The sequence below is a fragment of the Atta colombica genome, unplaced genomic scaffold, assembly GCF_001594045.1.
Source record: "Atta colombica isolate Treedump-2 unplaced genomic scaffold, Acol1.0 scaffold121, whole genome shotgun sequence".
Taxonomy (NCBI): domain Eukaryota; kingdom Metazoa; phylum Arthropoda; class Insecta; order Hymenoptera; family Formicidae; genus Atta; species Atta colombica.
The window spans coordinates 1,048,411-1,073,218 of record NW_017259208.1 but is presented as its reverse complement, the minus strand read 5'-3'; the positions used below and the strand labels follow the sequence as shown (position 1 = coordinate 1,073,218).

At 34.2% G+C, this 24,808-nt stretch overlaps 4 protein-coding genes across 6 annotated transcripts in view; 2 read left to right on the top strand and 2 right to left on the bottom strand.

Moving 5' to 3' along the window:
* Nucleotides 1–727: 727 nt before the first annotated feature.
* LOC108694669 (uncharacterized protein CG7065-like) lies at nt 728–7,535 on the top strand. Its single transcript, XM_018204283.1, has 6 exons — nt 728–900; nt 2,778–2,890; nt 3,189–3,907; nt 4,073–4,176; nt 4,276–4,378; nt 4,697–7,535. The coding sequence occupies exons 2-6, from the start codon at nt 2,822–2,824 to the stop codon at nt 7,515–7,517; spliced, it is 3,816 nt and encodes a 1,271-aa protein (XP_018059772.1). The 5' UTR covers nt 728–900; nt 2,778–2,821; the 3' UTR covers nt 7,518–7,535.
* Nucleotides 7,536–7,585: 50 nt separating this feature from the next.
* LOC108694668 (coiled-coil domain-containing protein 47) lies at nt 7,586–20,305 on the top strand. Of its 3 annotated transcripts, none has more exons than XM_018204279.1 (4): nt 7,586–7,659; nt 18,357–19,350; nt 19,456–19,627; nt 19,697–20,305. In XM_018204279.1, exons 1-4 carry the CDS (start codon nt 7,602–7,604, stop codon nt 19,934–19,936), a joined length of 1,464 nt encoding a protein of 487 aa, XP_018059768.1. In that variant the 5' UTR covers nt 7,586–7,601; the 3' UTR covers nt 19,937–20,305. The 3 variants fall into 3 exon arrangements, with proteins under 3 accessions (XP_018059768.1, XP_018059769.1, XP_018059770.1); XM_018204280.1 differs by lacking the exon at nt 7,586–7,659 and adding an exon at nt 16,942–17,145; XM_018204281.1 differs by lacking the exon at nt 7,586–7,659 and adding an exon at nt 17,259–17,306.
* LOC108694667 (kinesin-like protein KIF3B) lies at nt 9,755–14,835 on the bottom strand. The gene is made up of 2 exons (XM_018204278.1): nt 14,504–14,835; nt 9,755–12,199 (listed from the first exon to the last, which is right to left on the bottom strand). The coding sequence occupies exon 2, from the start codon at nt 12,170–12,172 to the stop codon at nt 9,992–9,994; it is 2,181 nt and encodes a 726-aa protein (XP_018059767.1). The 5' UTR covers nt 12,173–12,199; nt 14,504–14,835; the 3' UTR covers nt 9,755–9,991.
* A 931-nt stretch (nt 20,306–21,236) lies between the features above and the next one.
* LOC108694610 (coiled-coil domain-containing protein 186-like) overlaps nt 21,237–24,808 on the bottom strand; it is a 4,536-nt gene continuing 964 nt past the window's right edge. The window contains exons 4-7 of the mRNA XM_018204187.1: nt 24,242–24,791; nt 23,726–23,857; nt 22,544–22,688; nt 21,237–22,120 (exon numbers count right to left, since the gene is read on the bottom strand). Coding sequence (XP_018059676.1) covers nt 21,267–22,120; nt 22,544–22,688; nt 23,726–23,857; nt 24,242–24,791 — 1,681 coding nt within the window. The 3' untranslated portion in view covers nt 21,237–21,266. The remainder of the gene's footprint in view (nt 22,121–22,543; nt 22,689–23,725; nt 23,858–24,241; nt 24,792–24,808) is intronic.

Here is a 24,808-nt window from a genome sequence, read left to right as displayed (position 1 = left end):
AAATATTCATATATATAACATTTTTTCCCGGGACTAAAAATTTAAATATTATATTTACCAAGGAATTGAAAATTCAAAGTTGCAACAAAAATCATAATTAAATTTGTTAATTAAATTTGTTATATAAAAAATTAGTTTTCACAAATTTAATACAAACTTTATATGTATGTATATATATTTTTCACATTTTTTTTAATCTTTATTTCTGTTAAATAAATATTAACTCGTTTTCTGCCTTATCAATATACGTTAATATGTAAAATTGTTGTATCATATACTTTCCTGAATTACCATCAAACGATCATTCATAGATTTATTTCAGAGTACGAACACGTCATAAAGAGTGCGTTCCGAGTTTCGCATGAAACACATGATGCACCATTTGTCCTTGTTGTTCACCAAATAATAAAAAAGGATAAAACGATCATCATGCGCTTCATGCATAAGGCTAATAATAAGGGCATAATAATAGTAAAGTTTTCGATCAATCGCATTGCTCGATTGTTACGGTTACGGTTACGAACGATTGAATCGAGCAATGCGATTGGTCGAAAATCTACGTTTACAGTATTGTTACGAAAGGTGTGTGTGTGTGTGTGTGTGTGTGTGTGTGTGTGTGTGTGTGTGTGTGGTGTGTGACTAGCTTACTCGGAACTCAAAAAGGACACATTGTCCATTCTAGTGTATTCTAGGGACACTATTCGTGTTTCATTCAATCACTGGCAGGTTGCAACCTGCATCCATAAATAGTTATGCAAATGTGATACGCCACGAATCACGGATGTACGGCTTTCGCCATAACGATGAGGAAGCTGTTTTGCTGTTTTTCATAAATTATCTTGAAAGACGGTCGGGCTGTGACATTGGCAGTCTTACTGAATGACGGTGAACAGACATTAGGTAAGTCAACTCCGTCGGCTCGCCGAATGTCGTGATATAAAATGAGAATGATCAAGTCAACGATCGATGTCCAAAATGACGCGAGGCGATGAGGTGTTCAATTTTTCAGGGAAATTATTGTCGCCTTCATTAGTGTTTATGTATCGTCGCGGATGCTCCGCGTTATCGAAACAAGCGTATTTCGATGAGGACACGTAATGGTATAAATATTGCCGTTACGTATTAACCTCCTACGTTTGATTGTACGATCTAACTAGATAACGCGTGATCGCAGTCTATCTGTTCGGGACGAAGTGCCGGATTAAAATATTTACACACACATACATTTTGTATAACGCGGAGTGTTATACGGTATGGTTGTTGCGAACGATTGACTCGCGGAATATTTTATCTTGTTAATTATCAGTCAATTTGGCGAAGTTAAAACGAACGTCTTAACTTTGCCCCACTTGTGGTTCCTATGGAAATCAGTTCAGTTTAAGTTGGTGGTTTTTTGGTGGATTTTTGTAGTGGAACGGTTCTTGGAATTCTAATATTTTTCTTATAGTTGGTAAGTAGCTGGAGGATTGTTCAAATACTCTAGCAAGGTGATAAATAGTGATTACTCATAGCGATTCTAAATGCTAAGATAAAACACCTTACCTTCCCTTATATGTGAAACATTGTAACTTTTACACATATAAAAATTTTACTTTTATCTATGTTCATTATGTAGTATAATACATAGGTACACACACTTCTAGAATAAGCTGTTACTTAAGCTATAAATCTTAAGCAGTAAGTAATTGATCAGTCACAGTCGAATATGAAAATAATAATCGAGCTTGATCACTAGATTATGGATATTTATGCAAAATACTTAACTGAATATTTTGTATAAAATACATATTTTGCATAAATTGCATATTTACAGATGGCAATTTCAATCTTTTTACTTCATTTTTTAATAACTCTTTAACGAACAACGATTGATTGCTAAAGTCCAATAGTTAATATTCAGTTAAGTATTTTGCATAAATATCTACAATTTAATGATCACTAAGTAAATTTCTTAGGCTTAAGACTCAAAGCTTAGGCTTATTGTAGAAAGCTTATTAGCCATTTATGCAGTTTCTATATTTTTTTTGTACTGTATTACAATAGAATCATAAAATCTTGTTTTAAAACATATTTTTGAAACGTACTAGTAGAATGATGTAAAATTTTAAATGACTTGGTGACTTGAGTAAATGTGACATATAAAATTTTATCTGCACACTTACCACGTCTGACTCCCATAACTTCCTTTGTTTTAATTTGTTTGAAGTATCGGAGTTATAGTTTGTATCATTTTATATTTATGAGAATAATAAATTTTTAAAATAATGTATTCTGCTTTGTGCTACGTGTCTCTCTCTCTCGCACGTGCGCATATAGAATATAAAAGCCCATAATTTTAATATACTTATAAAATTAAGTATGATATCTGTCTTTGACATTTGCGTATGACTGTGTTATACATTGGATATATATGGCACTGTAAATATTTATTTCGGTTAAATATTAGTTGTTAGCACATGCGGCAGTAATAATGGTAAGTAAGTACGGCTAATTAAAATTTCCAACTAAATTAAAATAACTAACAAATTTGATATGCTACCAGAAACCGCTACTGCAGGGTTGGCTAATACAATACTGAAATACATTCACAGATAAACTCGGTGATATCTGTGAACATTCGCTTATACTTTATTGGTGCATTATGATTTTCTTCTAATGTGCTTCTTCATAAAAAGTTACGTTCGCGAATTTTGTAAGCGAATCTTGCAATTTTGTGCCAACCTTGATGTGCCATGGCCATCACTTTTTTTGGCCTTATAAGATTTCGATATTTTCAGAGAATATTTCTGGTGACCGCGTCATCCGCTGTTACGACCGTACCATGCAGAACTTTGATGATCTCGATATAGAGGGACGTAATCCTCATGTATCAGAAGAGGCTAAAGAAAAGGTAAGTAAAGAATGTGTGCTACTGAAACGATTATATATATAATAATAGCAACGATTGCTATTATAAATTAGGCTAGTATAATTGTATAATTTCAAACAAATATATCTTGTTAAATATGCAAGTCCAAGTTTCAGTCAAAATAATTGTTTTGCACATGTCTGTTATCATGTCATATACATTTAACGTTCCATTCTCCACAAAAATAGTATATGGACCATTGTGAATTACGGATATTTTTGAGACTAGACATTCGACAACGGAAGATCAATCTGCCTTACGAATCGTTTATGTTTCATAGGAAGAATATGATCGGAAGCGTATAATGCGATGCAGCGTTACCGCCGAAGACGGCGCACTCAGACCTGTTTACTCCGAAACTGAAGATGGTGATATATGGTGTCATATCTGTAACGTTGCTTTATTCGGGGCCCATAAATTGATAAATCATAATTTGTGTAATCGTCACAAAATGAAACTGGACGAGTGGCCATATCCGGTTATGCTATGGTCCAAACGACCGGATGTGGCCAAGATGATCGCGCCAGTGCAATCTACCGCTACCGATACCCTGGCACCTGGTGAGCCAGTACCACCTGGTATGGAAGATCAAATAACGCGGAGTACATCGATACAGATGAGTTTAGATCGTCATCAAAGCTCGCCACTCGTCGGTCTCGAGTACCTATTGGAGTTGGTGGACAACGACTCCTGCGAACCGAGTTACACGTGTGTTTTGTGCGACAAGCGTGGCGATCCACGTACAGTAATGGCTCACATTACCAGTTACAATCACCGAATCACGTATCTGAATAGACACTTTTCAACTATATCGCGAGCAATTGCGGAGTTACCGCGTACCCCTAACTATAAGCGCGGGGCCAATGAAATTTCGGTGTTAGTGGCGAAAAAAATCGAAGAAAAGTTTGGAAGAATGAAGCCGCAAATGGTAGACAAATCTCAGTTTGAAAAGAATAAGATGCAATATATCAAGAGGGTATATCAGGACGTTCATTTTAAGTAAGTCTAAGTATTCAATCAATATTATTGTCGTCGATCTTCGCACTCGTTTGTCACTTATATTCAATATGATATTGACATTAATACAATATTCTAATTTCTAACCATTTTGATATTTTATGTTACTTTATCATATAAAAAAACCAATTTGCCTGTTTCCTGCAGGGAAACATCAGAGTGTACGTTTATGGATGTTTATGATGTGCGATGGGTAACAAATTTTGATGAAAAAATGGCAGAAATGAATGGTAATAATTTAAAAAAGAAAGGTGAGTACACATTATATAATTGCATTATATAATTATTTTTGAAACAATAATTACATTGTTTTAATAAGAAGATTTTTTAAATCATTGATTTCCATCAAGATTCTCCTGACAAAAAGATTGACGATAAAAATAAAAAAGAAGAGAAGAAAAAGGAAAAAGTAGAACCCAAAAAATTAGAATCTAAAGGAGAAATTTCGAAATCGTAAGTAAATAAAATAAAATTAAAATATAGATATATATTTTATAGATAGTCATTAATAGAAAAATTTTTATAAATTTTTTGTTAATATTAACTCATTTCTAAATAAAACTAGTCTAAATAAAAATTTAAAAATGTTTTATCAAAAATTTTTCAGTGATTTAATCTGTTTTAAAAAATTTGATTATTTTTTTCCTGATTATTATTATGTTTATGCATCTATAAATTAACAGAAAGATAGTATATTTTTATTTTATCATTTTCTGTTATAATTTTCGAATATTTTTCGAATATTTTTTATCTTCGAAATTCTTATTTTAGGGGTTTCAAAATGCGTATAGTTAACAAGGATAAAATGAACCTTCGTAAAACCTCACCGAAACCTGAGGAGGAGGATTCAAAAGATTCACTAAAACGACCCTCTGATGACACCAAGTCGCTTTCATCACTTTCGAGCATATCTAGCAGTCCATCACCATCCCGTTCAAGATCACGTTCACCGAATCGAAACAAAAGAAATTCTGCCGAGAGAAACACAGGAAAGTATCGTAGTAACTTGCGACAGTCACGCGAACGTATCCGCGGCCGATCGCGATCACGATCGCGATCGCGGTCTTTACAGCCTCTTAGGGAACGCGACAAGTGGGATAAATACCGTGAGCAGATTAGACGCGCCGAAGAAACACTAGATCGTGCTTTAAAGTTTCACGAGAAGAATCCTGAAAAACATCCGTCTTATCCAGATGAATGGAAAAAATTCTGGAACAGACGATACAAGGAACTCCAAGCTGAAGGTAACGATCCAAGCAAGCATGACTTCAAGCCAGAATGGATTGAATTTTGGAACAAGCGGATGCGCGAGATCCACAATGAGCAGCTTCAGCAGCGAAAAGAAGAAATTAAAAAGAGATTGGAATTACCTGAAGACAAACCGCCGGAGAAGTGGATTCCACCAAGGCGAGAGCGAGAGCGAGAGCGAGAACGAGAACGAGAACGAGAACGAGAGCGAGAGCGAGAACGAGAACGAGAACGAGACAGAGACCGAGAACGAGAAAAAGAGCGGGAACGTTCTCCTACAAAGCGCAGTAAGCATGCCATAGAAAGTGACGATGAAGTAGAGTACGTTGGTACGAAAACAGTGGTCAAGCCTGATTATTACGAACGCCATGAAGCCAGGGATCGAGATTATGCATATCCTACATATCCACGTGGAAGAGGATATAGCCATTATCCATCGCGCAGACAGATATATTACGCAACGCCGTATCCTATAAAAGATGACTCGGCCACTCAGTCGCCTATCGCGGAAGAAGTCTTAACGGAAGATCTTGAAGTAGTCGGTTTATTGCGATTACTCACAGCGCTTGAAGGACAGTTAGGTTCCCTTGGGCCTAAGATAGTATCACTTTTGTCGAAAGCCTTAGCGGCTGAGAAGGCAAAACCAAATTCCGCTGAAGAACTGCTGTATGATGAAGAAGTGAGCGTCTTATTCGAAACCGTCAAAGAAAAACTCAAGGGTCAACTGTTCGCGGGCATGGTAGAGAAAATGGCGATTACGGCAACTAAAACGGCTATACAGAATATTGCTAAGTTGCTGCACAAAGCTTCTGAGAGTAAAAAGAAACTAGAAGAAAGAAAAAAGAAAGAACGAGAAATTTTGGAAGCATCTAAACCCATAACAAGTTATATGAATCGAACCACATATTCAAGATCAGAAATAGCTACTCCGACCATTAAATCTGAACCAGTGAGCGTACCAGGTGTCGGCACAGTTGATAAAGTCGCTATTGCTCAACAGATTGCCGCGGCTCTCGTCGCGCAAGGCAGATCAAATGTCTCGCAGGAAGAACTAGAAACTCTGATTAACGCTGTAGTTGGCATGGCAGAGGCATCAAAACATTCCGATAAACCGGTCACCACTGCTGATTTTGTTAAAGGTCTGACGAATAGCGGCACTACCGCTCCTCAAGTAACAGAACCTGCCAAAACGACGACCATTCCGGTTGAATCTATTCAATCTCAGACTTCGAAAGAATCGGACAATTTGTCGGACATCGATCTAAAAATGAAGTTGCAAAAATTTAAGGATCTGAGCACAGAGGAACAACACAGTCTCATAAATTCTCTCAAGAAACTTGAAGCGAGCGATCCGACGAGAGTGGAGAAGTTGAGACACTTCGTTAATCTCGGCATGACGTCATCGCCAAAACCATCATCGATAACAGGAAATATAAAATCACCAAGTTTGGAGATCGAAGCGTCTATTGGTAAAGGTAAAAAGAGTACTTCTCCGTTTTCTTCTCGTAAAGGGAATCAGAATCCAACAGACGATGAAGATAAGTGGAAACCTAAATTGGACATGTTCGCAAATGACGAAGACGAAGAGCAACAAACGAAAAAAGATAGTGAGGATAAAACTAAGATCAAGACGATAGATTTGTCCGATGATGACGATGACTATACATATGAAGATATCTACAAAGCAGCGAGCAAAAATGTAAGCGAGAACGAAAAAGCGAAGAAGTCGCGTACTTTCTCGCCGAAATCATGGTCTCGATCGCGATCGCGATCACGATCAAGATCGAGATTAAGATCGCGATCAAATTCGCCAATATCAAGATCAAAAGAAACTACGAAAACGAATGATCCCAATGCGATACTAAATGAAACTAAACGTTTAATTGCAAACATTATGTGTGACCTGCCGAACAAATACGTTCCGAAATCGCTAAGTCTAAGCGAGAAAAAAATCGAGTCCATAACAGGTTCCAATGAACCAGGACCGCCTGGTGCAATGCCCTTTTATAATCAAAATTTTCTTTCAAATAACAATCAGTCGCGATCACAAGAACAGCCGATGACCTATCCCAATTTGTCGAATCAACAATTTTCGAATTATCCACCACAGCCACAAATGTTCTCTAATAATCCCGGATATATGGACAATAGTTATAATTATCAAGGTTATGGAAATCCAATTAATCCAGTTAATCAAGGTCAATTTGGAGGACCGCCAAATCAGTACCCTCAGCAAACTTATGGTTCTTACGGTGCACCACAAGCTGCGCCTCCGTCGAATTATGTTCAACAATCTCCGTCGCAGCAATACGACCCTTACATGCAGCAACAGCGATTTTATTGAACGAAATATACTCTGCTATTGCTTTGTTAATAACTTCAATGCACATTCGCATTGCGGGGCATCAGATCTGCATTAGATCAGTCTATGAACTCGAAGTCCCGAAGCTCCGTCTCTTTCCGTGCAGAGATGCTAAGATGCCTGTGTAAGTTCTGCACTCGTTTTTACTCGCGCTTCATGTATTTTTTATCAATGAAATGAATCAGATTCTATTTCATAATTAGTCAATAATAGATGTACAGCACTTTCGTCGTTTCAGTCTGCTTCCATAACGTTGATCAGAAAAAGTTGTACTTACAAAATTGTGATTATAGATGTTCCATCCTATCACCCGCGTATTTCTATTCTATTTAATTTTATTTATTTATATAAACATCTATATATTCATCCAACAAAATACAGAGTAAAAAAATCACATTATCATATTGCCATTTTTTAATGAGATAGAATCTCGTTTCGAGAATATAATTCGCAAGAATGTGTCAATTGTATGTTAGATATATAATATTCGAAACACTTTCTTTTTTATCTATTGAGCGCATTTTCATCCACAACTCGCATTACGTTTTCGCGTAAGTTTCATGTATCACCGCTGCGCGGGTGTCAGTGAGTCTTATTAAGTTGCATATATTGACCGAATGTACGTCGCGTTTAAGTGAGTTGTATATGCACGAAGTGAATGTGTGTCGTTGTTACATACATTGTGCAACTTCGACCAAACGAAAGTAAGTAAAACAAACAGACTAATCACCAGAGCGTGTACATCATCACAATATAGTTTTACTATATTTGTAATATATCTAATAAAAATCGCGCTTTTGTTGCATAGAAATTGCAACAATATTTAACAATTTATAATAAAATTGTGTAAAAGGCTTTAGGCAGAAATATTTTGCACAATATTCAGGATTCAACATTTACTATAATCAAAGTGTAATTCTTCAATAAATAAATCACAAGAGTAGCACATTAATAGTAAGTTGTTATTTTACAACTTAATGTCGAGTTTATGTTATATTTCCGCGATAGCAGGATGGTCAGGATTATTTTGAAGGATAAAGATATCAGCGAGACGACCACTACGTACTTCGCTAATGGATCTTTATTACCGTGCAATTAATACACGACCGTCTGCCATCGGGATCTCTTCACCAAGTCTACTTACTATCACACGAACCACTGAGCATCTCGTTCGAATAACTCAAGCGGCCAATCAGAGATCCAACGGACAGGCACACTTGCGCTATCTCAAACGGCTTACATAGAGACTTAGGATGAAATCACACGGTCCGGAATAGGAATACAGAATGCGTCATTGAAGCAACTAATCAGCGCTATTCCGCACTTTTCCATCAAGCAAGTTTTGTATGCTATGATGTGTTCACATGATGCGTCAAAAATGTATCCAGCATGAATATAATTTAAAAACTACTAACTTCATATTAATAATTTGCTTATTAAAATGAAATATAATTTTTCAAATTATAAAAACAATTATCACTAGTATAGTATTTAATATTTTACAATTAATATTTATTTATCTATATTAATATTATCAATCTCATAACAATTTTTTTAATTACTTTAACGCATTTACTATCATTTTTCCGCATCGTATGAACATAGCACACAAACTAGTATGATGGAAAAGTGCGGAAAAGACACAATAAATCGTACGTAATGCATTGTTTTTTTTTATCATGGTATCTACATTTATGCACTCAGATTTTATCTTTTTGCTTCATTCGTCTCGCAATTCTATCATATCAATCAGCATCAAATTATTTTAATCTCTCAAAATACGACGATTTATTACAAGAACGCACTCGCAATTCCGCAACATCAAATGCGGAATAGCGCTGAGTGGTTGTTTCAATGCATTCTCTATTCCGTACTGTGTGACCCTCATCCTACACGCGCGCTATCAAACGGCTAATAACGCAAACCATGTCGTTGGACGACGGAGACAAACGCTCGCTTACAATAGTATGTAATATATTTTCCATTAATTTAAAGTAATACGAATCTTGACAACTTATCCTATTTTTATGGAGACAAATAATTGATTGAAAAGCATACTATTAATTAACAAAAAAATGAAATTAACAAGAAAAAAATAGTATCTTTAGTGATTTAAATAAAAATAGTATATCTTTTATCAAATATATATATCATATCTTTCTAAAATAATCCTTACGATGTGTAGAAATTAGGGAAAATATTTCAATTAGAAAGAAATTTTAAAAGTTATTTTATATTATGTATTATTACAACAGTTACATGCTCGAAGTAGCTATATATATTTACGCATTGCACAATGACTAGAGAATTGCAGACATATTCCGTTCTTCGTCCATGTACGTTCAGGTAACCGCGAAGAATTAAATAAAGTATAAGATGCGGTTCATACAATATGTACACTCCCCTTTATAAAATGAAAAAAAGAAGCGCGCCGATCGGAGTTTCAACAATTTCATTTACTTCGGTACGAGGCCTCTGGTTTTGGGGTAAACCGGTGCCGGGATTTGCTGTATCTTAGTGACGCTCTTCGGTCTGACTCGCGCCGACTGCAAACGCGTTTTGGTTCTCAGTCTCGTGCTCGAAGCGTCGACGTCTATGTCGCCCTCGTCGCGCAGAGCTTCTTCCAAAACAGCTTGAATTGTCGGCGCAATCGCGGGTCCCTGATAATCCAAAGTCGTTCGTGCTGGCATGTCGAGATCCAAGTTCAGAATGTTCTCACCCGCATAACGACATCCTCGTCCCATCGCGAGAGCGATCCGTGCGTACTCCGAAACTGGTCTACGCACATCCGGTACGGAAGTTGGTCGTTTGATGGCATCTATGTTCGATGGTTCGGGATCTTTCACAACCCAGCAATCCTCTTCTTCGTCCAGATGGATTCTTGATAAAATCTTCGTCTTCTCTTCTTCGGGAATGAAGTTCTCTATTATGAGATACTTGAGTTTGAGCTCCTTCATTAATTCGTGCTGCTCCTGCTCCAAATCTCGTCTGTCCCTGTTGTAGTCGCTGGTCACGTCTTCTAACTCTTGCTTTAGAGCTTGCAACTTGGTAAAGCACTTTCGCAATTTTCTGGATTTCACATCCACTTCTTGCTGCAACGTAGTGTAAGTCTCCCTCACGCCGACCATTGTCAACTCTTCGTCCTCTAATTTCTGTTGCATTTCGACCTCGCGTCTCTTACGTTCCGCAATTTCAGCCGCTTTTTGTTCTAATGCTCTTTGCTGTTCGTTTGTGTGATCAATTATATTCTTACCACCACAGAGCATCTTGCTCTCCAAATCCTTTATTCTCTGGACAAGATTCTCGGTCTCCTGCTTCTCGGCCTTTAACTGCTCCGCTATGAGCTTTTTATCAGTTTCGGACAATTTATTGTCTTCGCCTCGACTATCGTCCGCTTCGGATTCCGAATCAATCATCTCATCTTCTTTTTTCCTTTTCGACTTCTTCTTCTTTCGTTGTACCCCACCTTTCAACGCGAGTTTCTCCTTCAGTCGACCTATCTCCTCCTGATATTGCCTCAATAAAGCATCCTTTGGATCCTCATTAATTCTAGGCTTGTTCTTGATGTTCTTAGCACGGCTCGCGTATCGTAGAGTCGTCAAAGTCTCGTCATAGTTGTAACTAGCTGGCCCAATATTCGCTACCATGATCGTTTTCGAATTACCACCTAAAGAGTCCTGTAGCAATCTTGTCAACTTAGAGTCTCGATATGGCACATGCATAGTTTTGCCGTCCACCAATGCCGATATCACATTACCCAAGGCCGACAAACTCAAATTAATCTTGCTTGCTTCCTTCAGTCTTTCTCCCGAAGAACCAGTTTTACTTTGTCTCTCGCTACCAGCGAGATCAACTAGATTCAAGCGTCCCACTCTAATACCACCGGTGTCATCGATATTACCCATCTCAATAGTGATGAGAAAGATTGCATGTGATCGCGAACTATGCTCGTTCATGTTCGTCGCACCGATCGTTCTATTTTGATTGCCTACGTTCATTAAGTGCTGTATCTCTGTCGCGCTCTTACAAACGGCAGTCGATAGATCCTTGACGTACACCCCAATGTCCGGCTTCTCCTTCAGCTCAAAACGCAGGCTTTGATCTGGATGCAGTAGATCGCGTATCTCCTCTTGATAAATCTCCAGATAACTGGCCCTTACCAGATACTGCATGTTTTCCGATCTGCCGATGTGATTGAATATGTGCTCGAAGGAACGCGGTATGATACCGCGTTTCTCATGATCCATTTTCAAACCCTCCATGGTATATGTTTTCCCGGTACCGGTCTGACCATAAGCAAAAATAGTGCCGTTGAAGCCATTGAGAATCGAGGATACCAAAGGTCTAACTGTCTCTTCGTATAGCTCCTGCTGACTAGAATTCCAATCGTACACCGCGTCGAAGGTAAACACCTTAACGGTCTCGCTAGACGGATCGTCGCGTGGATGTCGCACCTCAACCGCGCCTCTGGACGGGATCACATCGACCACGCGGGTGTGATTGCGTGTAATCTCCCGCTCGTCCATTGGTCGGCATCGCACGACCACCTGCACGCATTGCGTCGCTACTTCGGTAACCACGCTCGACTTCATGTTTTTCTTCTTCCAGATCTTCTGCTGGTTGTCTAATTTTTCCATACCGGCGATGACGTACACAGCTCTCTTCTGCAAAACACGGATTTATTGATCATGCTTCATCCTGATTGAATCCGTTTGCTTTAATGGCTCTCTAACTAACTAGTATTTAAGAAATTACTATTTTTTGTACAATTGAATTAAAGTTGATACATGTACATATCAATTATCTTAAAATTTCGATATTCTTGCCTTGTAGATACTTAGATAATATTTCAAAAGCTATCCATGCTATCGTATTGATTGTACTATTATCGTTATACTTATTGATCATGTGTTTCTTAGAAAAGAATCATGAAGTTTATATTTAAAAGAAATATTTGCGTTTGAATATTAAATTATCTCTAGATAAAATTTGAATACATAATTTCCAACTAAAAGTTTCATCTTACAAATTATGTATTCATGTTAATAGGATTTTAATCTTATTGAAAGACTAAAATTTATATAAATTAGTAATTTATGTAAACTTTAACCAATTATAATAAAAATAAACTTCTTTTTTATTATAACAATCTTTTCAATTTTTCATAATTTAATTTTACATATAACGACCGATCTTTTTAATGGATTTATCTGTTTAAGATGAAAGAATGTTTGAAAATAATCAAAACAAATGAAATTAGTTATTTTCCGTGAATGATAGCATTTTACTTAAAATAAAATTAAAAAGAATGGTATGTTACCAAAACTTCATAAGAAATTAAAGATTTTTGCATCATGTAGATATATCTAAATAGTATAATCTTATTTTTCAATCAGTTCACCATGGCCTACGATTACTCAATATTAATTTACAATACAATACGGAGTAAAAAGAGTAAAGAAATTGACCAATAATCATAATCGAATGTAAGAAAAATAATCGATTGTATAAATAATTGATCTATTTCTTACTCTTATTCCAAGTATTGTAGACGACTCATTACTTTCGTTTCAATACTTCGTCGTCATGCACACACAACATTCCGAATCGATAAATCTTGGCACGAAAATGTTTTATGAAAGTCATACTATGCCATATTAACCGTACATTACATCAAAAAAAATTTGAATTATTTTTTATTTTTTATTTTTTTATTTGTATATAATACTTGATTATTAATATTCACGCGATACTTTTTGAATTTTTATTATATAGTATTACTTTTCGAATTCCTTTTTGTATAAAAAAAAAAATAGAAAAGTGCAAGTGTAATTTTTACGTTCTGTTGATTGAAATTAGATTGTAGAGCCTCAATATCACCTGCAGGTGTGTAAGGCACATATCGACCATTTTCCAATTACATTTTAAATGCGCTCGACTGCATTCCAGTCTTGAAATAATATTAAAATAACAGGACTTATCATTAAAATTCAAAATGAATCGTCACCACAAACAAGAAAGAGTCGTTTGGCATTTTGTATTAAATAATCAGATATTCATTTTATTCTCTGTTAAATCATTATCATACAAGATACGTCTATCAAATTATAATCATTATTCTATTCTTCAAGAAATTATTTGAACACAACTTTATAAAAAATATATAATAAAAAAAAAGTTAATGTTAAATATCAAATATTTATTAAGATACATCTGATATTCATTTTTCAATTTCTTGACAATTGAGAATTTACAGTTATTTATAAGGAACTATTCTATAAAATTTGAAAATAATCACAAGAAAGTCGTGAAACCATTTTTTATATTAAGATGCAAAGTCTGTCAATAATTTAAACACAGCTTTATGGAATATCTGCAAGAAAAAAAATACATATTAAATTTGATGTATTTATTTTTCGTCGATCAAGAATTTGTAATAACGCAAGGAATTATTCTATAAATTTGAAAATAAAATAACCACAAGAAAATAATCGTGGAATCTTTCTTTTTTAGCCAAGATACAAAAGTTGTTAATAACTTAGAACACTTTTATAGAATATTTTCGACAAAAAAAAACATAAAAGCTACATATTAAATTCGATATTTATTAAGAAGAGTATATTTATAATTATCTGTCAATAACGTTGATCGAGAGCTTGTATGGATTTGCAGAGAATTAGATATCCGATAAATTTTAAAACAAATCACAAAAAAAATAATTGATTGAGACCACCTTTTTTATACGCTATACTAAGACACAAAGACGATAGAATCCGCACTTACCGTACTTACCGTATGGTTAAGGGTTAAATATACAAAAGGTACATGCACGTCATGTCACGTAATGTCACGTAATGTCAAGGGGGAAGAAGCGACGAGCAGAATTCTCTAAAGATTCACTTGTGTCCACCGATCGGAAGAAATGCGCACGGTGAACTGTAAGGAATCCGTTTGCGTTGATTTATTACCGTTTCTACGTGTTTCCCTCCGTTGTGAGGTGTCGGTATTGATCCATTATTTAGCCAAAGGATTTGTTGTCAACGAGTCGCCGTCGTTCTTGCCCGCATGTATTGATTCTCGCGCAGAGCGCGCGACAGGGGAGAGTCGACGAGTATCGCGAATCGAGAAGCGTTAATCGGCACGCCGATACGCGCGATCGTTCACTTTACGGCACTCGTGCTACGCGAAAGTGACATGTTTCTAACAATTCTGACAGGAAAGAAGATAAAATGCGTCAATGTCAAATATATGCGAATCCCTTGTCGCCGCGCGACGCCGAACTGTTCGGCTGTCGCCGCTGTCGGCTAGACGGCTAATGCTTGGTCTTGAAATCGATATCTCGTCTCGTCATCGAACGAGACGAAACGAGTCGGGAAAGTCGAGACTGGCGTGCCGAGCGAATTCTACTTTATCGACTCAGTATTGTCCTCGCGGTACATCGTCTGTTTTTTTACCAATTTATTTTTTAAATAAGTATTTTTCTAACTACTTTTATATTATAGATTTAAAAATCTTCCACAATTAAAATATATAATGTAATTCAAACCGATCGACTTTATGTGGAAATGTCAAAAATTTTTATGAGGAAAAAGGTTGGAAAATACAATTTTGTTATCAGCTTCTGGCATCGATTCGCAATAATATTTGCTTTATATATATATAAATCAAGTTTGTTTTATATTTTATATATATAAAACAATCTTGATTTGAACTAGAGATTGCATGAACAAATAATGTTGTGTTCTTAGAATTAGGTTTATGCCTGTATTCATAGTCAGATCTTTTACTTAAGGATTCCTTAAATTTATCTTTAGAAGCTCAGCAGCCAATAAAATAATTCGTAGAGTATCTAAAGATAAATTTAAGGAAGCTTTAAATATAAGGCCTAACTGTGAATACGAGTATTAGATACCTAATATGAGAGATTAGTTAATTAGAAAATTTGTACATATATGTGCGTGCAATTTATTAAGCCATAAGGAATGGATCACAATCAATTATTCTCCTCGTATTCGACTGTAGTTGGTTAATTTCTTACGACTTAGACTCAGTTTCATAACTCGTGGTTAATTCTTAACCGAGGTTCAACTTGTTTCTCATCTCTTTCCAATTCTAGAATTAGAAAGAGATAATGAATAAGTTGAATCTCGATTAAAAGATAACCATGAATTGTGCCTTAAGGCTTAAAATACCTATTATAGATCCAGACTTAACTCGGATCTACAATAGATTTTTAAGCCTTAAACCTTAAGAAATGGATGAATCACAATCGATTATTCTTCTCGAATTTGGCTGTAATTAGTTAATTTCTTATGGCTTAAGACACCTATTGTAGATCTGGACTTACCCCTCAAACACAATAGAGTATAATAAACCTTAAGTCTTAAGGAACTGACCAATCATAGTTGAGTATTCTTCTCACATTCGACTGTGAACGATTTCTTAAATCTGGATCTCTACAATAGGTGTTTTAAGCTATAAGAAACTGATCAATTACAGTTGAATGCGAGGGACATAGTCAATTATGATTGGTCAATTCTTATACATTACGATATACGTTAACAGATTATGATCAGTACAAATGATCCTTTAAGCTTAAGGAAATTAACCAATCAGAATTCTTCATTTCCTTCCTTTCCATGAAATAAAAGACTGAGGGCTACTTCGACCAACTCATATTTAACTCCTATTTAACTTTAATCGATGATTAGTCCATTAGAATTGGCTAATCGCATCTATTGTTAAACGTCAAATGCAAAATGTCAAATGCGATTGGTCAATTTCACTGGACTAATCGTTGATAATCAAAGTTAATTGAAGTTGACCAAAGTAGCTCTTAATTGTAAAAATTATATCAAAATAAAAAAAATTCCGTAACATCATATTGTAGATTACATATTTCGTACAATATTTACATGCAATTTTATGTTACATAAAGCCGATTATTCCATTTTTTGATAAATTTTAACTGTTGGGTAAATAGCAAAATTACCCAATCACATGCGTGGATTATCAGATTTACTTCACAGATAAAATTTATCAAAAGAATAACCGACCCATAAAAATGTAACGTAATACATGCGATAATTTATAAAAATAATTTTTCATCATAAAGCATTGTAAAATATATGTAACAAATAAAATTTTAGGAAAATAGAATTTTTCTTCTTGTTCTTTTCTTGTTCAAATGGTGAATCATTTTTCTTATCACTATGAAAATTTATAGAAATTATCCGAATATAGCCTCTTTTATCCATAATTTTTAATTAAATATGTGAACCTTCGTAGAAAATAATATAATGTATTCTTTCTCAATCTACATTTGATAAAGATCGATATTTGTAAATTTTCCACTTTCGCTCAGCGAATCGCTGTTTTTTGAACGTAGCTAATCTTTCGTTTTGAGGAAATGACGTCAGGCACGGTGACTTGCGATGACTTCATGTCATAGGTCATAGAGCGAATAGAAGTGATGCGAATTGTCTACCTTTCGACAAGGAGGTCGTCAACTCGTCATTATAGTCATATCTGTTATAATTAATCGGACACCATTTTCAAATTGAGATTGATGACGAGAAATTGACATTTTTATAAAAATCTGCATCCACTGGTGAGACGTCGTATCACGTTAGAATTTTATGACACGATAGGTTAATCGCATCAAACTCAGCCACTGGCTACATTTCAATGGCATTTCATGTTTGCAAAACGTTGTGTATATACTTAAACTAATACATGAAACAAGAATTTTATCCGTTAAAGAAGAGAATAGTAATTAATCTCTCTTTAAATGTACAAGTTGACAATCAGAAGATTGCTCTGAAAAATAAATAATTTTATCTTGTGATTAGTGGACAAATCAAAATGAATTGAACACTAATTCTGTAGAAGAAATCTATCATTTTTGCTAATATATTTGATTATGTGGTTTATTAATATTTTCAAGATTACCATAAATTTAATAATTTTTATACAATAATTGAAAAACTTTTCAAAATTAAATACATTTTCTAACTTATATTATTTAACTTATTAATAACTGTGAACTGTTTTCAAAAAATTTCAGATAAATTCCTTTTATGGAAATGGCCATTCACGTTGAGATATAAGCATACATATTAAATCAGTGAAACCAGTTAAATTTTCAGCTTTTTAATGTTTATTTTTACAAGTTCATAAATATATATATTTTTTATATTACGTATACTAATAAAAATGGGTTTTCTCTGCAGAGTAGTGTTTATTTTATTCTATTTTCATTGCAAAATAACAGTTGAACATTTGTCAATTTTTTGATATTCTGTATGTACTGTCTTAATATGTTTGCAATATTTTCTATATATATTACTGTAATATATTTTTGATAAATATGTTATCTTACTGTAATATAAGATTAATTCAAAATATCTTTTCTCTATTAATTCAAAATAATTTCATAAGTTAAAAATGGATAACTGAACTCAATTATTAGTTCTCATTTATCAATTTGCTTTTACAGATATTGCTATATCAGAACTTTTTTGTTTGGAAAGAAAATTCTAACATACAATATATTATAATTTATTTGATATTATATAATATATTTATTACATTCATGTATTATTTAATACATCTATTTTCACAATTAACAATATTATTCTATGTATTAATTTAGATTAAATATTGACAAAAAATTAGAGTTGAGAGATTAATAAAAAGAATTGTTGAATATCTAGAAATTGTATATATGTTTATATACAATTATATATATAGCAAGCTTATTATTTGAATTACAATTATAGTGCAAAATATAAGTTACATTTTTTTTATTTACTGTTTTAGGTAACATGAAATTGTGGATCGTAATAGCACACATCACATTGGTCGTTACTAATTTATGGGTTACAGCCCATTTCCAGGAAGAAGTACCTGAGGATAATGAGTTTGCAGAATTTGAAGATTTTGAAGAGGAAAAGCCAAGTGTGCTTATTGAACGTGCACCAGAATTACCTTCAGAAGAAGAATTGAATCAAGATTTCGAAGAGGACGATGTCTTGGTTACAGATGGTGACAGTGAATTTGATCATTTCCAAGATGAAGAAGAATTTGAAGGACTGGACGTTGCTGGGGGCAACACTGGTCCAAAAAACGATGAACCTTCCACATTGACTATTACAAAAGTCCCATTCCATTTGCGGGAAAGATGGGACAGTTATTATTTAGAAATATTAATGATCACTGGACTAGTGGTATACTTTATAAATTATATTGTAGGACGTACAAAAAATGCTCATATAGTTGAGCAATGGTTAATAGATCATAAGCAGCTTTTGATGGATAATTTTTCTCTCATCGGTCATTCAGGCAAATCAAATGAGAATGCAAATGATAATGGTTTCATAAGACAGAGTGAATCACAGTACAGTTTGTATTGCTCTGGACGTGTTGGCTGTGATTCCATGCTTATAGAGTTGAAATTAATAAAGAGACAAGACTTAGTCGCTGTATTAGCTCAATTGGTACGACCGCAAAATGATCAAATTCACATAGAAGTGGAACTCTCAAAAGACGAAATAGATAATTTCGTTTTAGCAGTTGCCACAAAGCGGTTAGCGATGCATTTAGTACGTGACATGGCCGATATTAGCGTATATTGCCCAGAGAAACGATCTGGGGAAAAATTCGGTCTTCCATCAGGCTTTTATGTAATGTCTGAGATTCCAGAAGCAACGGCAGCTATTTTGGACACCAGGATTCAGCAAGCCTTCACAAAGTTTGCGCCTTATATAGAATATATTCACATTAGTGATCAATTCAGTGGACGCAAACCCCAGGAGTAAGTAAAAATGAACTGTGCATATTAAACAATGATTCAAATAAATAAAATATATAGAATGCATATATTTTAAAATAATCAATTTAATAATACTTCCAATTTTAGAGATACTACTCAGTTAACAATGCCTGAGGTTAAAAGAATATTGTTAATGAGTCTGAATATAAGTCTCAAGGGTCGCGCGAGTAATCCAGAGACTCAAGAAAAACTCAAACCTTTACTTCAACTTGCTTTCTATTTAATTGATAAGTTGCGACGTTTTAAGTTATCTAAAGAGGTTTGTATTTCTTTAATGAATATACATCGTTAAACTATTGTAATTTATATTATGAATTTTGTTATGTAGGGTAAAAATAAAGCGGATAAAAATCGACTCAGAGTGGAAGAAGCTTTCCTGAAAACAACGCACGCCGCAAGGGCCGAAGCTGCGGCTCAAAGACGAGAGGAGCGTCGGAGAGCCGAGCAGGAAAGAATTCTTCAAGAGGAAGATCCCGATAAACAACGAAAATGGGAGGAAAAAGAACAACGAAGATTGGCCAAAAAACGTGCTCCAAGAATGAAGCAACTTAAAGTGAAAGCTTTGTGATATAATCAGAATTAACAAGTGGGATGTACATTTTAAAGAACAAATTTGCTATTCTCTCCATATTCAAAAAGAAAAATTCGTAAGTAATTTCAATGGGATTGTACTTCGTTCAAATTATCTACGAAATAGCTTATGTCTTCATTGAGATTTATATATTTACTCAGTGTTCTCTTACATGAAATATTGAACTTATTAAAGAAAGTACAAACGACTGTGAAAAAATGTATCCTGCGAATTGTAAGTTGTTTGTTGTGTAACGTACATTTTTTTTGCCCTACTGCCAGCTTACATACTTAAAAATATTATAGAGATATATAATATTCCCTGTTGAAAGAAAAGAATAATAAAATTTAACGAATACTATATATACATATATATATAATATTATCATATCTTTCTTTTAATCTATGTATCAACGAACTGATACGTTAAAATATCCATAAAATCATTGTCCTTTAATACCAACAACATTTTTATTAAAACAACATTTGTATTCAAGAAAGTAATCCATAGTAATATTCCAAAAACTTTCTTTTTCTTACATCTGAGAATAAATGCATCATTAGTTAGTTCAGTTATAAATAATTTAATTATCAATACATCCAATATATAACACAATTGTTTGGATGTATTTAATATTTTTTATATTATTACATCCCCCTCCCATCATATAAATTGAAGTATAAAAGTTTGAAGACAAAATCATTAAGCTTATAAAATGCGAGATAAAAATATATTATTTATTGTGCATAATAATTAATCGTTTGTTTTCCAAGTAATGTGCCATAGTATATTTAGCATAAATATTTATAATTACAATGCTTAGCAGAAATATGTAATTGTCTAAGTAAGACCGATTAGTTCGAAATATATATATTAAGTTTGAATGTTAACCTTTTTTATATTAATTTTATTTACGATTTTATACCAGTGTAAAATTAAAGATTTGAACAATAATTAATGGTCTCTAAGTAAGCATAAGGATCATATAAATATTTTAATTCTAGAAGTACCAAATTATCATTTTTTATATTAATATTATATAATATGTTTTGTGTAAAAGATAGGATTCTGAAATTTTTTTACTTTTTAATTTCATCTTAATGAAATATTTGGTCTTTCATCATTTTCTTTATTTTCATAGTAGTTCATTCATTATATTATTTATTCATTATTCAATTTAATCTTTTTAGTGAATAAAAAACATTGATTCTTCTAGCTAGAGTTAAGCAGTTTTGAATTTAAAGATATCTCTTTCACTAAGACAGATGAAAATATTTGATCTACAGTTTTGCTGTTGTGTTATTTATATTTTAAAGCAAAAGTAAAATTAAACTAACTGCAGAAGTTTCATATTACTCTGGATAACTGTTTTGGAAAATAGAAAGTTGTTATCGGACACAAAATCCGCTATGACTATATTAAGTCCGCCGCGACCAGGATATTTCTGACTTATCCAGGAGAGAATTTCTTTCTGACAGCGAGACACTAGATCTCTTTGCAAGGTACCACACAAATGTTTCATGACATAGAGTGTATCCGGCGTCAGGAGACATTGCGATATGAATGCAGTGTCCAATGATCTGCTCTGTAATTCAATATTCAAAAAATTAATCAATTCATCCACGCGGACGGTATTGGGCCACACAGTACGCCAGAGACCGGATGGCCATAAATTTGCGTAATTACGCGCATAAATGTTCCTGTAAATCACGAACACCTGGTATCTCTTTAGGACTAGCCATTGCAGTGTTATGTGATGAAATCTGGATGAGACCGGACACAATTTTCGGCGGAAAATTTGAGTTATTTTGTCTATGAGACGTTGATGATCCACTTCCTTGAAGGCATAGAAATGCTGAAAGTCCAGGATAACGATCTCATTTGTATGCGAGCTAAGCCAGTCAGCCACGTCGAGAAGTGACTTGCTGATTTCTGCACCATACAGACCGTGAAGGAAATATATATTATTGGTTCCCGGCTTCGTGGCAACGCGCAAATCTAAATATCGGATTCCGCCATTAAGTTGTTGCTTGATATCATCGCATTGTGTAATAGACCAATTTAAAATAATGGGCTTGGCAACGAATGAACAGTAGCGGCCGAGCGTTCGAATGAAAACAGGTTCGTCTGGTCCCACGTCGTTGTGTCTATCGATAGTATAAGTCATGGTATCATGAGAACCTGGAAATTATCAATTTGTATGAGTATCTTGTAGGTAATTAAGCAAAAATTAAGTTTCATTTATACAAATATATTTTAGAGAATAATGCAAAAAGCAAAGATATTAATAAGACTCTTATTTTAGACCATATATGTGAGAACAATCGATAAAAATTAAATGCCTATAATGTTCAAAGCTGTATCTTTAATCTTTAATGTAAAGATATTAAGTCAAGTTTGTAGATGAATATAAATTAAGAAACTTTCTCTTGCAATTATTCTTTTATCGAGACTTATTAAGTCAAAATATTATATCATTTATACATTTCATTACAAATGAATATAAATCGAATAATAATGAAACTTATCTTTCGTATAAATATCTCAGTTTTTACAGGCACGAATGTAACTGCGCATCAAGCAATGTAAAAGATTTAAACGTACCGGGTATCGCCAGATGTATTATGGGTATATTTTTGAGTGGCGCCGGAAACCGAGTCATCCAAAATTCCAGATCGTCATTCAAAATTGCGTCCGCGATGTTCTCTCCCTTTCCTTTATCTTCCATAATGTCCAAATTTCCAACAATCGCGTATCACTTCTCTTATTGGAAGTGTATAAACACAAGAGAATTCATTGTTGGCTCGCGGAGTTACGGAGGCGCGAGTGATACAACTGCAGATATCGACCTGCGTGTGATACAAATGACGCACTGCCTTGTATAATGTTGATGCTTTATAAACATTCATGTATTTTCCCGCAATGATTTCAAGCTCGATCGTACTGTGCAGCTAGTTTACACTCATCCAGTAACCTCGCTCTGTAAATACACGTGCAGCACTTGCTATGTATATCAGTCTTAATCGTATTCCGACAAAGAACTAAATTTTTGTTGCTCCTTTGCACATCTCTTAATTGCTTTTGCAATTTCTATGATGATAATGTAAGTGAGGAAACTTGGCGAGATTGCTAGCGAGAGTTCGAGTCCCCCAAAGAAATAAACAACGCTACACGCGCTCTGTTCTGCGCATACGCGTATTTTCTTTTACATAATCAGTTTATGAATGTATCACGAGATACGTATAGAAATCTTAATAAAATTGAGCCGTCTTTCTGCATATAAATATTAATCAGAAGCCAACTCTCTTTCTGCGTGTAATAAAAAATCTTACTCCAAAGATTTATGCTCAGTTTTCATCACCTAAAATTGATAATAATTTTTAAGTTTTTTTTAATATTTTCAAAGAGCTATTCATATATTAAATAAAAAACAGCAAACATTATTCTATTGTTATCCTTAAAAAGTATATTTTTAAAAATCTAAATTTTAATATATTACATGAATATAAATATTAAATGTATATAATAATAAGACACAAACATATATGTGTGCGTGTGTGCGTGCGTGCGTGCGTGCGTGCGTGTGTGCGTGCGTGCGTGCGTGCGTGCGTGCGTGCGTGTATATTATCTCTCTTATTGCTCGTATAAATCTTTCAAAATTTTCTAATATTACAATACTTAATGAAAATCGTGAGAAATACTGAAATCATGTAAAATTATCCTGCGCATATTCATGTCTTCTTATTTACGTAGCATCATATTGTATTATTACGTGACACATCTTACCTGTGAATCATTATCTTCGATTACATTGGAAATATGCTTCTCAAGTATATTCTGCAGCGAATAAATAATCTTCTGTTTCTGATCAGCGCAACATGAAATACAAGTATCGCTCGTGCAGACATGCTCTTGCAACTGAAAATAATTGTTTTTTATATTTTATCATATATGAGAAAGATATAAATATCTTAAATTGCACATATATTGAGACACATTTGCGATACATGCTCGTATCTAAATCTTTATATATAACTGTTAATGATAATTTAATAATAATTAACTTATAACAATAATATATAAAAATATACATGTTATTATTATTGTATAATAACAATTCAATTTTTTCATGTATTTATTTGTGACCACGTATATATTTCTAATGAGTTTACAAGATAAAAATTGCAACTGTAACAAAATCAAGAAGAGTGGTTTTCCTTCAAGAGTTTAAAATTTGAGTTCTACATATGCTATTAAAAAATATATTTTATACATTCGCATGTCTATTCAAAGAAACGATACCTCTAACGTTTCTAGGATGCATTGTTTAGCTTCGTTTAGAATCTTGTTCAAGTTATTAAATTCCTCGCACTTCTTTCGCTCTTCTATCAAGACTTCCTCCCGGGCCTTTTTGGTCTCCTGTAAATGTCGCTCGAGAACCTTCACTTTCTCTTCCGACTTCGTGCATTTCGCCTTGTATTCATTCATTATTTGCTCGTAATTGCTGAGCCTCATGTTCTCACGTTGTATTCGACCGTATTCGAAGATCGTGTTTATGTGTTCTTGGGCGAGATTATGCATCACACGTCTGTATCTTATTACATCTTCCTGCGCTATTTTGGCTTCGCCTTCGAGCAATTCGCACTGCAATCTGAGCGCACGATCGGTTTCTTTGCATTCCGCGCTCTTCGTTTCCAGATCCTCGCAAACCTTCAACATCGAATTCAGTTCGTGATTCAACGCAATGTTCCTCCTGATCGTGTTATGCATCATGTCTGCTATACGAATATTGGTTGCTTGTTTGAATTCTTGAGCAAGCTGCCTCAATCGTTCCTCCATCTTCTTCTGCATTCTATATATATAGGATTT